The sequence below is a fragment of the Panthera tigris genome, chromosome A2 (assembly GCF_018350195.1).
Source record: "Panthera tigris isolate Pti1 chromosome A2, P.tigris_Pti1_mat1.1, whole genome shotgun sequence".
NCBI lineage: Eukaryota > Metazoa > Chordata > Mammalia > Carnivora > Felidae > Panthera > Panthera tigris.
Window position 1 is genome coordinate 148,358,728 of NC_056661.1, and position 16,737 is coordinate 148,375,464.

A 16,737-nucleotide genomic window follows, 5' to 3' on the forward strand; every position below is an offset into this window, starting at 1 on the left:
GGTGGCTTAGTCGGTTAAGCGTCCATCTCTTGATTTTGGCTCAGGTCATGATCTCACAGTTTGTGGGTTTGAGTCCCGCGTCAGGCTTTCTGCTGACAGTGTAGAGTCTGCTTGGGATTCTCTCTCTCCCTCTCACTCTGTCCTTTCCTCCCTCCCTCAAACACACACACACACACACACACACACACACACTCTTTCTCTCTCTCTCTCTCTCTCTCTCTCTCGCTAAATAAATAAACAAACAAATAAACTTTAAAAAAGAAAACAAAATATTTACCTAGTGTCTTAGAAACCTTTGATCTGGGTCCATATTGGTTTCTGTGTTTTGGTTTTTGTTTTTTTTTTTTTTTTTTGAGAGCGAGACAGAGCATGAGCAGGGGAGGGGCAGAGGTGGGGGGTGGGGAGGTGGAGGGGGGAGGAGACACAGAATCCAAAACAGGCTCCAGGCTCTGAGCTGTCAGCACAGAGCCCAACATGGGGCTTGAAATTGCAAACTATGAGATCATGACCTGAGCCAAAGTCAGATGTTAACCGACTGAGCCATCCAGGGACCCTGGATTTTTTTTTTTTTAATTTTTATTGTTTATCTTATTTTTGAGAGAGGGAGAGAGAGAGTGAGCGACCAGGGGAGGTACAGAGAGAGAGGGAGACACAGACCTGAAACAGGCTCCAGGCTCTGAGCTGTCAGCACAGAGCCCACTGTGGGGCTCGAACTCACGGACTGTGAGACCATAACCTGAGCCAAAATCGGACGTTTAACCGACTGAGCCACCCAGGCACCCTGCATTGTATTTTTTACAGTGTGGATAAAAGAAACTTCTTGAAGCCAAGGACTATACCTCTGTAACTTTCTCTGTTACACAGTTGTCCCCCCTATCCACAAGAATACGTTCTAAAACCCTGCCATAGATGCCTGAATCCACAGATAGCACTACCCTATATATACTATCTTTTTCCTGTATGTAATACCCATGGCAAAGTTTAATTGTAAGTTAGGCACAGTAAGAAATAAACCACGATAACTAATAATAAAATAGAACAATTGTAACAGTACACTGTAATAAAAGTTATGTGAATGTGGTCTCTCTCTCAGAATAGCTTGTACTGTAACTCATTCTTCTTGATGCTGGGAGATGATGAAATGCCTACGTGATGAGATGAAACGAGGTGAATGACACAGGCATTGTGACCCAGCGTCAGGCTGCTGTTGACAATATATCAAGAGGAGAGTCATGTGCTTTCGGACCGTGGTCGACCGCGGGTAACTACTACCGCAGAAAAGCGAAACCGTGGATAAGGGGGCACGACTGTATTAACTTTTAAGATGTCATGAGAGCTTCCTAAGTGTTAGGGATAATAATACTAGATTTTCCTTTGAAGAAATCCTTTGCATTATTTATTGAAAAGTTGATAATTACTTAAAACTGAAAAAGCCAGGGGGCCTCCGAATTATTTTTATTCTGCCTATGTCAGCAGCTGTTTCCCAGATTGCTGATCTGGGAAGTATAAATAATATACAGTATAAGGGCCTTGTGCTAATTGGTAAACAGTATGTAGCTTTGAGGCCACCAAAGTACAGAATGCTGTCTTCTTTTATCAACCTATGATAGTTGATAAATTATTTTTTCAAATTGAAAAAACTCTCTAAAGTGATATTCAGCACAGCATAACTCTCCTTAACCTGGATTCACCTTTTGATAATCAAAAGAGCATTTACAGGAGCATGAGACAAACACAATTATGAAAGTAAAATGAAGGACCTAAATAAAAAATCACAGAACAAGAGGGTAATTCTATTCACTCTTTCATATTTCATTATTTGATAACATCAGAAGATGAATCCATCAGAATTGCTTTGGCAAGTGCAAACAGAAATGTGCTTGATCAATATTTATTAAAACCTTCAAAATGGGAGAAGGAGTTGAGCAGACTTCTTAATGGACTGAATAATTATTCATACAAATGGGGTTTGACCGAAGGCAGTGCCAGACCAAAGAGACACAGTTTTAATTGTACTGAATTTAAAATGCTGATCTTCCTCCAGCCCTGCTGTAGAAAACTTAATTTAAAAAATTATCTGATGGAGCAGAGAGTGACATACAAATCCTTAAGTTGTAGAGGAGGAAATTTCAGCCACGGATATTATAAATTCAGAAGGTGTTCGAAGGTGGGGAGCAAAATTTCTAGCTGAGGGAACAAGAAGAAATTTTCTTCCCATCTCAGCGACTGTAACCGAGCTTGGGAGAGAGTCATCGCGTCAAGTGATGGGCCGCAGAGGAATTCCTTTGTTTTGAATGGTTGTATTTTCTGGAGAGAAATAAAGCACAGCTCTGGCGGCCGCTATCAAGAATATCGGGATAGGTTCCTGAAAGGAAGGGACACGGCCAACTTTAGCTTTTAACATCTCCTCTGGAGAGACCCCCCCCCCCCCCCCCCCCGTCTACTGAAGCGTGGTGGTTATGAGAACCGGGCCGATAGGAAACTGCCGTTTACACGTAACGCTGTTGGTGAAGGCAGGGATGTGTGTGCCGCTTTATATGAAGAAAATGTAGGTAGATGACCGATCAACGAAGCCGGTGCAAGCCTTAGCACAGCAGACTCTCAGGGTCTCACTGCCTCCTGAATGATTTTCTACTGCCACCAGCTGAGGGAATTTCTACACTGTCTTTTCTAAAGACCATACTTCTCCCGGGATGTCCTGATCAGAACAAAACCCTGCGCACAATCTGATGTAAGAAATGTCAACACACACACACACACACACACACACACACACACACACACAAAACTGTCCCTATCGCACGTAAATCTAATTCTGCCACTAACTCCCCAAAAATTATTTAGCTTTTCTCTACCTGAGTTTTCCCATTCCTGAGATGGAAGTAACTTCGCCTATTTCAAATTAGAATTTTCAATCATGTCTGTAATAAACTCTAAGCTCCTTTGAAGGGGAAGACAAATGAGAGCAATTATATTATATTTTTGAATAAACTAATTTATTCTTCTGACACACAGGATTACCATCCATTTTATTATTGGTCTGGAAAGTACACATCGGAGCTAAGTTTACGCTTGTTCGGGATGTTTCCAAATCAGTCACTGCTGCGTCTTGCCTGCTGCAGTTTAGGGAAAATCAGCATCAGCTAATTCTGATGGAAGCCCAGGCAGAGGACGCTGTAAAGGTTTTAAAATCAAAAACTGCTTAAATAGCGTCTGCTCTAACCTCTTTGTTTTTCATATGGGAAGCAGAGGTCCAAAGAGCCAACAGCATTTGCCCCAGGTCACACAACTAGTTAGAGGGGAGGGAAAGACTTAACCAGAATCTGAGCTTAGTTGATCTCTTGAGTATTTACTTCTCTAAGTCTTCCTGCTGTAACCACCTCTTAATTATTTATGGGATGCTTATCCAGTTTATGGATTATTCACTTCCTTTCCTTTCTCTTTTTCCATTTCCCTGCCTATTACTATGTATGCCATTGAGTGAACAGAGAAAACAGGAGTTGAATGTTTTCCCCGACAGTTTAGTGACCCATCTACTACTGAGTTTTTTGGTTTGTTTTTTTTTTTTAAGTTCTCAAAATGCTTCCTCTGTTGGCTAAAAAGAATTGGGGGAGGCTACTGGCGATACTAAGTTCTATTCGGGTAAGATTTTCCTCCTTCAAACCTTAATATTTAAGAAGTCAGCTTCAGTGCCTAATTCTCTTGTTGACATCAACACTATCATTATCTTTGGAAGGACTAGAGGAGAAAGTCTTCACAATGAAATTACGTAATTATCCCTCTTCCTCCAGGAAGTAACGAGTCAGAAGGGCAGCCAACTTTTGGAAAGAACGGTCACCTTGTCCATTTCCTGCTCGGGGGCTGGGGGGGGGTGGTGCACAAAAAGCCAGAAATAGGGAGGTGACAAAGTGAAAAAGCCAAAACTCGTTTCTGTTAACTCTTGAATGCCGACTTGACAATATGACTTCATTATTTGTGTTAGAGCTCTGAATTCCCAGATCAAACCCACTGTTATTCAAATATATCTACATCGCCTGGGTGGCTCAGTCAGTCGAGTATCCAACTCTTCATGTTGGCTCAGGTTATGATCTCACAAACCGTGAGATCAAGCCCTGCGTCCAGCACCGCACTGACAGCACAGAGCCTGCTCGGGGATTCTCTCTTCTCTCTGCCCCTCCCCCGCTCATGTTGTGTCTCTCTCCCTCTCTCTCTCTCTTTTCCTTCTTTCTCTCTCAGCCTCAAAACAAATAAACTTAAAAAAAAAAAACAGCTACAGAGTTTGTAAATGAATTTTGAGTTGCTACAGTACTGGCTTGTCCCGTTACAACGGAAGGCAGAGGCGTTGAGTTAGTGTGTGAATTTTATTTAGCTCATCTGACTTAAATCGTGACTAAAATTTGCTATACAGGTATTCTTTGCAGTTAGTGCTTTTTTACAGTTTCCAATATTTCCACGTTATGGTGGCTTTGCAGTGCGAACGGGGTTCAGAGTCCTTGATCTTGAGGCCACAGATGAATCAGTGATGCTCACTGTAGCTCAGTGTGCTCATCTGGGCGATGTGGATGATTGCACCTCCTACTGCATAGGGTTGAATATGCCGGTGCACCTAAAAGCTAGACATTAATGTGACCTCGGTCCGGACAGATTCTAACACCCGGCATGAGACATAGCTGGGTATCCCTGACAAATGCAGTTTTCCTTCAGGGGTTTAGGACTCTGAACCCCACCCCATAAAGGGAAGCAGATGGCAGAGGTCTCCCGGGGACTGTGGCAGCCCCCAATCAGCACCTTCTTTCCACCCCCACCCCCAGGCTTTGGGGACCGACCACCTGCGGTTGCTGTGTGGGAATGACTGGTTGTATTGGGGCTTTCTTTCCTCAGTTTACACAGAAGACAGCTGAGACTGTTTGCAAGATCTTTCAGAGAGGCAGTGGTATCTTTTACGATGAGTATGGCAGAGTGGGAGGTAGAACCCCCAGGGTAGAGAGACTAGAATGCTCCTTCTTGTTTATAGAAATTTCTGAAGAGCTCTTTTTTTTTAATTTTTTTTAACGATTATTTACTTTTGAGAGAGAGAGAGACAGTGTGAGCAAGGGAGGGGCAGAGAGACAGGGAGACAAAGAATCCGAAGCAGGCTCCAGGCTCTGAGCCGTCAGCACAGAGCCCGACACGGGGCTCGAACCCATGAACTGTGAGATTATGACCTGAGCCGGAGTCAGAGGCTTAGCTGACTGAGCCACCCAGGTACCCCCTGAAGAGCTCAGAATAAGAAAAGTATTCACACTCAAAATATACAAAAATATCAGTACAGTTTGCTTATACATATGTTCAGACCTATGTGCATTAAAAACCAATAAATAGGTGAAAAATGGTTTCACTTCATGAATATTAAAAGCATATGAGGAAGTAGGTGCTGCCATGGGTTCTTGGTAGGTAGGAAGCTAACTGATGCAGATTTTTTGTAGAAAGCAGTTTGGCAGCATTGCTGGAGTCCGGAACAGTATACTTACCTTTGACTAAATCTGCTCTGGAAATCCGTCCTCAGGAAAGAAAGTTTTTTGGTGTTTTTTTTTTTTTTTTTTTTTTTTGGCTTTTAACGTTTATACGTTTATTCCTTTTTAAGAGACAGAGCACAAGCGGGGGTGGGGCAGAGAGAATCCGAAGCAGGCTCCGGGCTCAGCTGTCAGCACAGAGCCCAACGCGGGACTTGACCCCACAAGCCCTGAGATCATGACCTGAGCCGAAGTTGGACGCTTAACCGACTGAGCCACCTGCCCTAGGAAAGAAAGTTTTTAAAATTAGAAACAAAGTGTCCAATAGGCTGTCAACCCAAATATTTCAACTGTAATAGAGAAACTGGTAGAGCATTACTTACATATGGAAAACAAAAACGTGACGAAAATGTGCAAACGGGGTATGTCTTTATAGTAGAATTATAGAAGTACTCTTTTAACTGCTTAATCTTCGTATTTAGTCTGTATAGTCTATACGACATGTATATTTCCCAGTCAGCGAAAGATGAAATTGACTTCATTTTAAAACTTTAAGAAGGGGGCGCCTGGGTGGCTCAGTCAGTTAAGCGTCCGACTTTGGCTCAGGTCATGATCTCGTGGTCCGTGAGTTCGAGCCCCGCGTCAGGCTCTGTGCTGACCGCTCAGAGCCTGGAGCCTGTTTCAGATTCTGTGTCTCCCTCTCTCTGACCCTCCCCCGTTCATGTTCTGTCTCTTTCTGTCTCAAAAATAAATAAACGTTAAAAAAAAATTTTTTTTAATAAAACTTTAAGAAGATCTGCCCAACTTACCAACATGCCCTTCCTATCCTTACTTGTATAAATATTTGCCCACGGAATCAATGAGGAGAAAGAGTTGCAGTTCAATGCCATTAAAATAAGAAGAAAAAAAAACACAAGCACAGCCCATTGAAAAAGGGAACATGAGGAAGATACGAGGAAATAATCTGCCTGCACCAGAACAAAGCATGAATGTTGTCCTATTCTGGACTTGGTCCAGGAGACCAGCCTACGTGACATCACCCCACCGCTTTCCTGTCCCTCCACCCGCCTCCCTCTCCACTCAGGCCACTTTGGGAAATGCCGCCCGAAGGTGCACAGCAAAGAGAGAGAGAAACCAACCACGGGAGGAAACCACCTCCTCATAGAATGTTCCATCCATCGGGGTGACATGCAACTCCAGTTTCCAGAATAAGATATTTGGGCCACGTCTAGCAATTGGGCCCCGAATGTTATGGGCTATGAAGAGACTTGCCGTACAAGTCATGAGCCAGAAAATGCCTAAATCAGATGTGTGTTCACTGATCCCATCCTGGCAGCGGAGTGCATATCTACTAGAACCGTGATGCCCAGAAGCCATGGCTGCTATTGTAATGCTTGATGATAAAGATCAAGCTTTCATTTTCCTGGGGCCTCAATAAGTGCTGGTGAATTATTTATCCCAGTTGGGTTACATGATTTCCTTTCAGCATGTCGGTGTTCATCATGGAAGCCCATTCTAATTGTAAAGTTTGGGGCATTTTCCTGTTTTCTCCTTGGGGCACCTTGTAGCACCCTTTCTCTATCTCCAATTGGAACTGTTGCTATGCTGATTTAATGTAGCCTTTGCTACTGGGTGCTGTTCTGCAAGATGAATGAATTTCATTCCATCTTTAAATATTTATGTTTCTTTATGATCTAATATATCACCGTGGTTATGGGTAATTTTTTTTTTCCCCTAACTACAGAAAAAACACCATCAGTTACCTGTCGATTTTGTTTAATAACTCAGCTTTGCAATTCTGGGGCCCGGTTCATCGGAGGCTCTCGAGGACTCTTTTAGTCTTTGAGTCCACTTCAGAACGTCATTCTGGGATTTATAAAGGTCTTCACTGCACAGAGGATATTGAAACATTAAGGACTCAAGTGGCACGCCCTTTATCACTTATCCCGCTGAAGGATCCAGGACTAGAAATCCAGGCATCTTTGGTTGCTTCCTCCCAGCATGGAACAGTGGTCTCTGTAGAAAACCGGCCAGTATCTCTGGAAACAAATTTCATCAGATGTTTCAAAAGAAATCCAATTTCATCTGGTTAGACGGGCTCAAGGTTACCTCTTAAGATAAGCGATGAAAATATCAACGTCATAATACAGAGAAAGCCAGTTCCTTTGGTATAATCTCAGTGAAAAGCATCACCATCCCTGATGTTTTTAGGTCCTTGGCTCAAGGAGATGGGCGGCAGTGGTTCTGTAACTCTTTGCACACCAGAGAGACTCCGGCTCAAAGTCCTTTGGGAATCACAATGGCTGGGGTGGGTCCTAAAGAATCTGCACTTTTCATAAGCTCCCAAGCACTTTCTAGTTGGAGAACCACCAGTTAAGAACTGCAACCACCAAATCTCTTCTGGCTTTGAAAGAAGCCTGAGCCCCAAATGCTCTCTCGTCCCATTTGGTAAGTCTAGATTCAAACATGTTTTCTTGAGCATGTTTTAAAATGCCTCCTCAGGTAGGTCCCTAAATGGACAGCTCTCTCCCTCATCTGTGCATCTAAGGGAACCCGAATTCTGTGATACAGGGCTTCATTTGTCAAAACAGGGGCTCATGTCAGGGAGGAAGCCATGGTGTGCCAAGGGACATGCAGAGCCATGGGAAAAATATGATGTGTCTTCCTACAGCGTCAAGCTTCTCTTTAAAATAGTATTTTTAGGGGCGCCTGGGTGGCTCAGTCGGTTAAGCGTCCGACTTCGGCTCAGGTCATGATTTTGCGGTCCGTGGGTTCGAGCCCCGCATCGGGCTCTGTGCTGATGCCTCAGAGCCTGGAGCCTGTTTCAGATTCTGTGTCTCCCTCTCTCTCTCTCTCTGACCCTCCCCCGTTCATGCTCTGTCTCTCTCTGTCTCAAAAATAAACGTTAAAAAAAAAATTAAAATAGTATTTTTAAGTTACAACAGATGCGTTGTGGAGTAGGGGTGGTTCACATGGGTTTTGTGCTGAACATGAAACTTCTGAAAAGTTCCTGACTGTATCTGATATTGGGCTCCCAGAAGTCTGCAGGTTAGAGTTAATTTGACTCTCCTATTAGAAGCACCTCTGTCTATATTCAAGGTTACCTTTGACCAGTGATTTCCAACTGTGTGGTTCCAGGAGGTTAAAGTGAACCATCATTTACAGAAAATTAGCCCCAAGAGAGGGCTAACCCTCTACACAAGGATGTTGAACCGTTTGCTGCCTGGAGTACTCGTAAACCTGCCAATATAAGACGAGCACTTACCCGCCACTATTTAGGAAATATTCACAAAAGGGTATTCTTTTTTTTTTTTTTTAAGAGCGTGTTAATTAGAAAAGGAGGTTTAGCAGAGCAGGAAAAGGAGCTAGCCACGTGAAAGGACACCCTTACCGACCACATTCTCATTGGAGCAAAAATGCATAAAATATTCTTGAAATTATGAGCTCCTAGAATGTATTCCTCACTATAAGGATGGCTTACTTCTCCCAGAGGATGTTCTTTCTATCAAGATGTTCTTGGTGAACAAGAGGCAAACTCAAAGCTCAAATCCAATAACCCTGGTAGATCTGTAAGATCCCTTCATCTCTGGAATTGCCTTGGGCCTTCTGCCGTCGTCTGTCCCTCCATTGAGGCAAAGCTGCCTTTCCTGTCAGAAAGAAGGACGTAAACTGCCTGGGAAGGCTCCTCTGTCCTTTGCCTAACCAGCTGTGATAGCATTGCTTGGCTCAGAGCCTGCGCTCAGCTTTACCTCCTGGGTAATTGGTAGTAGCCGTGCAAGTCCGAGCCTCAGTATAGACCCGGTGAGGAGCAATATGGTGGTGTAATAATGTTGGTGTTAAGAAGAGCAAATGGCTGCCTTCCCCTTTCCTGACTCCCACCTCCCCCATCCTGCTTCTGCATTACTGGAGACTCGCAGTGATGCACGTTTCTCTTACAGGAGCTGCTCTTCTCTCCTCCACCCAGGCTAATGGCCTTGCAGCCAAATGGATCTCAAGTCCCCAACTTTTTGCTAGAATTATAACCAATTCCCTCCCAGACCATTCTGTGTACTGTTGTCACATGTACCTTCCAGAAGCACAACTTGGATGGTGCTTCTGCTCCCAACAGAACCTTGAGAGCTGAGGGAGGGAGGTCCTTTATTGAACTGACTAGGTCTGTGGTTCTTTATTAATTTAACTAGCCTGATCATCAAATAGTCTGTCTTCTGGCTTCAGCTGCCTTTTCCCAAAACTCTGGTTTTTAGCTGCCATCCCCAGGCTGACCAGAGTCCTCTTCCCAGGAGGAATCTTTGCTTCTGCTCTTCTCTTTTCCCTTAGTCTAGAATTTCTTTCCTGGAAGCCCTGCCTGACAATATTCTACCCCATCCGAAGTCTTCCTTGAATCTTCACCTTCCCCTCCACATGGTGGGCTTTCTCCTTCCTCCGCTATAAATTCATAACACTTATACTTCCCTCCTGTCAATTGGAACATTGTTCTTGTCTTTTTCTGTGAACAAGGAGCGTTGGACTGAGAGTCAGAAACAGGTGCATATCCTGCCACAGTCCCTCTCTTCTCTGTGACATTAGACAAGTCCTGTCACTTTGCCATGTTTCAGTTTCCTTTTTGGAAAAAAGGGAGTTATGGCCCCCTAGGTGTAGTGAAGGATAAATGACACATTACGTGGAAATTCACTTTGCCAACAGAAACACAATCATGGTCTCTCTACTTCTCATTATCTTTCCAACTCATCTCTGAGCTGTTTGAGGAAAGAGGCTATGTCTTGCTCATCATTATATACTTCTATTACTCTCATGACTTTATTAATACATTATTATTATCTCTGATAATAATAGCTAATATTTATGGAGCATGTATGTTTGTTGGACACCATTCCAAGTGCTTTATATGGATGAATTCATTCTTCTGATAACTCTAAAAGGTATTATTGTCCCACCTTATGGAGGAGAAAAGCATACACTGCACAGAACCTCCAGTGAGTGAGTGAATGGATGAGGGATTGAATGAGACAAAAATGGTTTTTGCAGTGCCTGCCGGCTGATTATTTCTCTTCCTCTTGGTTCCACCCCTACTTCTTTTTCTTTGGATCTTCCCAGGTAAATGTAACATTAGGGGAAATCTCGAGTGAACGGAGACCCTGAAAGATGTGAGGTCTCCCCGAGTCTTCATTTGGACATGGTCTCGAGAAGAAAGCTCCAGTGAGGTCTAAGAGGACAGAGAATGTGCTTGTCTTGTTCCCCATTATATTCATAGAGCCTAGAACAACAATGCCTAGTGATCAATAAATGTTTATTGAATAAGGTATTTACAAGCAGCATATTCATTACCACTAAAGCCACATAAGTGGCTGACAGTGGAGATGGTGAACAGTATTCCGTCTTGTTTTCTCAGGCAGTATTACGAGATGTTATACAACACGGCCGACGAGCTCCTGAACCTGGTGGTGGACCAGGGCGTGAAGTACACAGAGCTGGAGTACATCCATGCCCTGACCTTGCTGCACCGCAGTCAGACTGGGGTGGGAGACCAGACCACCCAGAACATGAGGCTGCAGCGGCTCAAGGAGATCATTTGTGAGCAGGCTGCCATCAAGCAAGCCACCAAGGATAAGAAAATAACTACGGTTTAATTGGGTGCACTTCTGGGGGAGGGGTGGGGGTGGGGAGGGGCGGTCATTTTTGTTTACTCAGTCACGAGTAACTGCTTCTTTCAGTAGATTTTTACTCTCCTGACCTCGTTGGTTTACAATTCAGCAAAATAAGTCTATGTGTGTTACTTTCTGTCTCTATTACCAAGATCAAATCAGTGGCTTCTCCAAGCCGGCTGTAGTTTTCAACAAATTCTCCTAACCAAAACAAGACCTCTCCAGGGCCAGGGGAAAAAGTTCTTTTATCTCAGTCCCTGAGACAGACAGCTTTCTGTGTAGCAGCTTGTACCCAGGTCCTAGTCAGTGTATCACCTCTGCATTTTTCTTTCTGCTGTCTCAAAACCAAGAGCCATCAAATTAATGACAAAAATGGAAGGTTGAATGGCGATCCAACCCTCTTCTTGATTTTTTTTTCCCCTCTACTTTCCAAGAGAAGATGATGAGTAGAGAACTTTTATTCTCAGTTAAACATTGTTTGGATGTGAGCGCTTCTTAGATGCTTTACTTGCTCTCAATATGAGCCCCTAGGACTTTCTCACCTTAGAAAGGAGCCCTGGTCCACCCAGCTGAGTGCACGGAAGATGAGACAGCATGACGTTCGTCCTCTGTGCACCCACAGCTGAGTCCATTTTCGAGAGTGCTCCCCGGGGTTATGGGCGTTCACCGCTCGTGGCGCACTCGACCCCACCGTGGCTCCCACGTCTCCAAGCGCTCCTGATACTCATGGCTGATAAGTCACAAGAGAAAGCAATGCACTCACCACCCGGGACACGCCTCGGGAGCACGTGGAGAGGAGAGCAGGAAGGACTTTGACCATACACGGTCATGCCTCACGTTGCGATGGTCCAGAATTGTACAGCTTTGGTCTTGGTAGGAAAAGCAGAAAATTAAAAAATGTTTTGAGAAGCTGAAGTGTTGTGTGTTGTCTTTCTCGTGTTCTTTATTCAGCAGACATTCCCTCAGGGCCTAATATGTGCCAGATGCTGCTAGGCAGAGCGTTAGATACTAGACAATGAGGGAGACCTTGTTGTCTGCCTTTAAGACAGAGCCCGGACACTGGACTCTGACCAAGACCCTAGTGGGTGTGCACTCAGGGCTGAGTTAGAAATCAGGGCTGACGGTGGGAATTCAGCAGGCGGCCAGAAGATGGTCTTCCGGAGGGTCCTGGAAGGAGTACTGTAAATCTGTGTGCTTCAGAGGCCTGGTCGGAAAGAAGTTGAACCCACATAGGAGACAACCAAGGAAGAATATCCCGCTTCTAAACAACACCGTAGAAAAGTAGTCTATCCAAGAAGCGGGGGTGGAAGAAGGGAGACGAGGGAACCCAGAGCCGACCTTTTTGGTTTGGAGGCCTCCTCTTAGTGGCTGTGACTTCCCAGCATGGTTTCTGTACCCCCTTCTCCTCCTTCCTTCTGCTCTAGGTGAAGAACCCTGGGGTGCTTATGGGATGCCAGAAGAGCCAGGAGTGCAATTGGTGAGTGCTTAGGAGGGTTTTAGTGGATGTGGAAAGGGACACGGGTTTGGAGGGAGGAGAGGTGCCGAGAACACTGAGAACCAGCAGGAAGATGGCCGATGGGCTGCTGCGGGGGAGCGCTTAGAAAAAGGAGAACCCCTGCTTTGCTTCCAATAATGATAGGATTGAAAAATGTCGGTTCTGCACAGAGAAAATGGCCTATGCCTCTTTGTCCAAGACACTCAAGGCGCAGATTTCTTTGTAGGATCGGTCATTTTTTAGGACAACCTATTCATTTTTTAGGACATTTTTTAGGACAAGCCATTGTCCCATTTCAAGGACAACCCATTTTCAAGGACAACCCATGACCTATTCAGTGGACAGTTGAATGGATACAGATAGAGTGACATCATTCACAGAAGCCCCAGCCCCTCTTCTTGCCTGAATGTTTTCTCAGCCTGACCGTCAGTAGTGTCTGTTTCAAATAGCTTGGGGAGAAAAACCCCAATACAGCCAAGTTGAATTGGCTACGACACCCAATGGTCTTCCTGTCGAGTTATATCCGGGAATGTCTTAGCACTACCGCATTCATTCAGCCAAAAAGATGTAGTTGCCCCCTTAGAGCTCAGGGGATAATGGGATTCACGTGGTGGCAGGCAACAGAGGCAGCCCCCTGTGACGTGGAGCTTATCCTTCCACTCCGATCTTGCCCTCCCCAGAGTTTGTACTTGCCACTCCATCCACCAAGACTGGATATCCTTTCGCTTAGGAAGGCATCTCAGAGGATGAAGGACTGAAAGCCCGGCCCTCCGTTGCTCTCTTCTGAGCTTTGCCCTTTTGGCACCTCGGGACTGTATCTCGCTGTTCACTGTGCCTCCCTGGCTAGCCAGAGCCATCGGTTGATGGAGCAAATGGATTCCTGCCTCCCGGGTCCCACGAAGGGACCGAGGCCATTGTGTTCCGGATCCTCACTCTGGAACATAGCTGTGGCTGCCTCCCTAGCACCAGGGCACAGGTATTTCAACCAGAGGGTGTCGGGTCTCCACCAGCCCTAGCTGAACTCCACTGCACTGGAGGCAAATGCGACGAGAAATCTGGCCAAGTGGCTACCCTTGTGGCAGGAGGTGGTAGGAAAACGAGGAAGCGTCCCGATCAACAAGATTGTGCTCGAAAAGCCGAGTGTGTGCCGAAATCCACACCCCTGAGAGCAATTGTCTTAATGTGGCAGGGATGTAAAACAAATTGGGCATCGTTTGGAGGGAGGGTAATGAGGTACCAAGGAGAGGCAAACAAAGTCTTGGCTCAGCAAAGGTCTCGGCTCTGTCCTAATTAGCCGTAGTTGTTATACGAAGTACATAATTAATAAGCGTGTGACCAGATGTGAAATACGGCAGAGTCTCTTCCTGAAACGGAAGTTGTGATGAAGTGCACGCAGCTGGAAGGAGTTGTCCTGATCTGGCTGAGGCGGGCAGCCTGCCTGGAATTTTGAAGAGGGGCACTAAGAGGCACACCACAGGTTTACCCCTGGAAACGACGAATCCTTTTCCAGCTGGGCTGGGCGGTAATGAGATCTAGCTCATTATCACTGGGTGTAATGGGATGCACACGCCACTGGAAGGGAGCTGGAAGTTTCCTCAGCAGTGAACTCGGATGCAAACAAGCAGAGAGGATTCTGCCAACGGGGCCGGGCGTGAGTAGGAGGAAACGTGCACCACGCGAGGACCCGCTTTAACATACCTGCCAAGGACTTGTGTCTGTGGTTAAAAATATTGCCAGGACGTTCGCACACCTGGAGCAGGGGCTCCTGGGAAGCTGGGAATGCAGTGACCCGTAAAAGCTGCACGTGTATTTTTTCAGCGTACCTACAACATGCGTATGCACATACAACTGGGGAAAGACGAGGTTGGGGTGCCCGGTGAGTGTAGCTCCCGTTATATACCATCCCTGTTAGAAAAGTGGCCTCAGATTCCTGCTGACTTTGCAATGCATGCTGGAAGAGGAGAGAAACTGTCAGTCTCTTCAGCCCAAATGTACGTACCTAGCAGGCCGAGCTTTCTTTCACTAAGGTTTATTTACTGCGAGCGAGAACCAGGAAAACAGCACCTGGTCGTACTTTTATGATTGCTGTTACGTTATTTTGGATCTCGCTTACTGAGCACTTAATATGTGTCAGGTGCTGTGCTAAATGCTTTACCACGTTATTCCATTTAATCCTCAAGGAATCCTGCGAGATTGTTACTAGTACCGTCCCTACTCTGCGGAAGAAACCAAGGCTCGGTTTAAGACGTGGCCCAGACGGACGCCAACACCGGAGTTCAGACTTGGAACCCCTCTCTTCTCACCCCTTGGGGCAAAGGAGGGACCCGCACATGCTATATTTGAACTCCAACCGATATTCTCTGGTAGTTGAACACCTTCATCGACTGTGTCCTCTCCTGTGGTTCCCAGAGGACTGGATTGGGGACTGCCTTTCCCACTCTCCTCTGCTGCTCCCCAGCTCGCTGTGGCCGATATAGCCACAAAACTCTTGGAAACAAGAACTTTTGGCCCAGGGGCTGAGCCCAGCCAGCTGGAGGCCAAAGATGATCCATACCTGGACCACAGGCCAGAGCACCAGTCAGGTGGCGGCTAAATGCTCAGGTTTTAGAGTCCTCTGTACCTTGGCTCAGAATGTCACCTCCACCTCATATAAGTGGTTTGCTGTGGTATAAGCTGTTAAGCGCCCTAAGTGTCAGTTTCCTCATCTGTGAAATGGGATAATAACAATAACAATAATAAATAATAATAGCTCTTACCCCACAGTGTTGCGGTATAAAGTAAAAGAGGTGCCTGGCATATAATTATCACATATGCATAATAAATAATATTCTAATGAAAATATTATTATTTTGTCGGTTTCTTTGAGGAGCTATGGGCCCATATCAGAGGACCTGCTCTATGGATGTGGTGTAGGAGTGCAGCCGCCTTGACAGGGTTTGTCAGAAAGGCCTGGGATGTGCTGGGCGGGGGGCGGGGCACGGGCAGGATGCTGCTTGTTGTAGGTGGAAGCTGGGCACCCCCACACAGCAATAGTTCTGACTTTGACTTTGTTATTTCCTTGTTGCAGCCCCCTTTGCAACAGGATGACCACCCTCCCGCTGTCTGCTTCCTCGCCCGCTTCCCTTTTAGCGATTAATGAATATGCATCTCATTGCCTGCTGATATATTATGCGCATCTCATTAAACTCCGAAGGCTCCACCAGCCTTTAGGGACCGGGTCTTAAGGACATCCGTAATGGCCTTCTGCCTGGGATTTGAGTTTGTGGTTACTCTTCCTGCCTGGGCTGAGCAATGTCAGGTCATGGATTTCTAAAATAAGATCGCAAAGTGATCTATGAAATTCAGGTGAGAATATGTCTTCCCCCCCCCCACCTCAAAATCAAATCTAGCCCTGAGCTCCCGCTTACTATTTTCAGCACAAGCCTTTAACTGCAGTCATTTTTCGTGGTTTCCTGGTCGGGAGGTAGGGAAGAGCCCCCCCCCCTTTGCCTTGTGTCGACGTTGCACTGCTAAAGCACGTCAGGAAAACGGGGGTGAAGACAGTATCATCATCTGTGTGTCCTCACTTCACCTCTGCCCTGGACGCCCTCGACGCACGTGGAGCCGCAAGGAATCCACGGCCAACATCTCTTCCCAGCTTTGGGGACCAACACTCCAGGTGGGACCGTTCTCCCCTCTTTGCTCCAGATGCCAAGGTCTGCCTTCCTTTCCACTGCTGGGAGGTCCTGGACCTTTCAGAACAGCAGCCTGCTTAAGAGAGTTTCCCAAGTGACTCTCCCATAACCCCCCTTCTTCTTTCTCTGCCCTGAAACAGGAAGTTTGTTAACCAGACGGCTGGGGGTAAAGAGAGCCTGGGCTTCGGGAGGAGTCCTCAGATAATCTTCCTAGAAGGTGGCAGAAGAAGGGGATGTTCCTTTTATTCTAATCTGGGGTGGAGCGATGACCTCAGTTTCTCAGTAGCGCACCTGTTGTGGATTCGTAAGAGCTGGATCAAACTTGAGACAGCATTTGTCCCCACCATTCTGCTTTTCTGAGTGGTCAAATAAGAAGCTCCAAGAGAAGAAAGGGGGTTACATAGTGACTTCCAGGGAACCCAGATATGCCCCAC

General features: G+C 45.9%; 1 protein-coding gene across 1 annotated transcript in view; it reads left to right on the forward strand.

Moving 5' to 3' along the window:
* Positions 1-11,131, forward strand: part of EXOC4 (exocyst complex component 4) — a 745,858-nt gene extending 734,727 nt beyond the window's left edge. Inside the window, exon 18 of the mRNA XM_007076278.3 lies at positions 10,882-11,131. Coding sequence (XP_007076340.1) covers positions 10,882-11,119 — 238 coding nt within the window. The 3' untranslated portion in view covers positions 11,120-11,131. The remainder of the gene's footprint in view (positions 1-10,881) is intronic.
* The last annotated feature ends 5,606 nt before the right edge of the window (positions 11,132-16,737 follow it).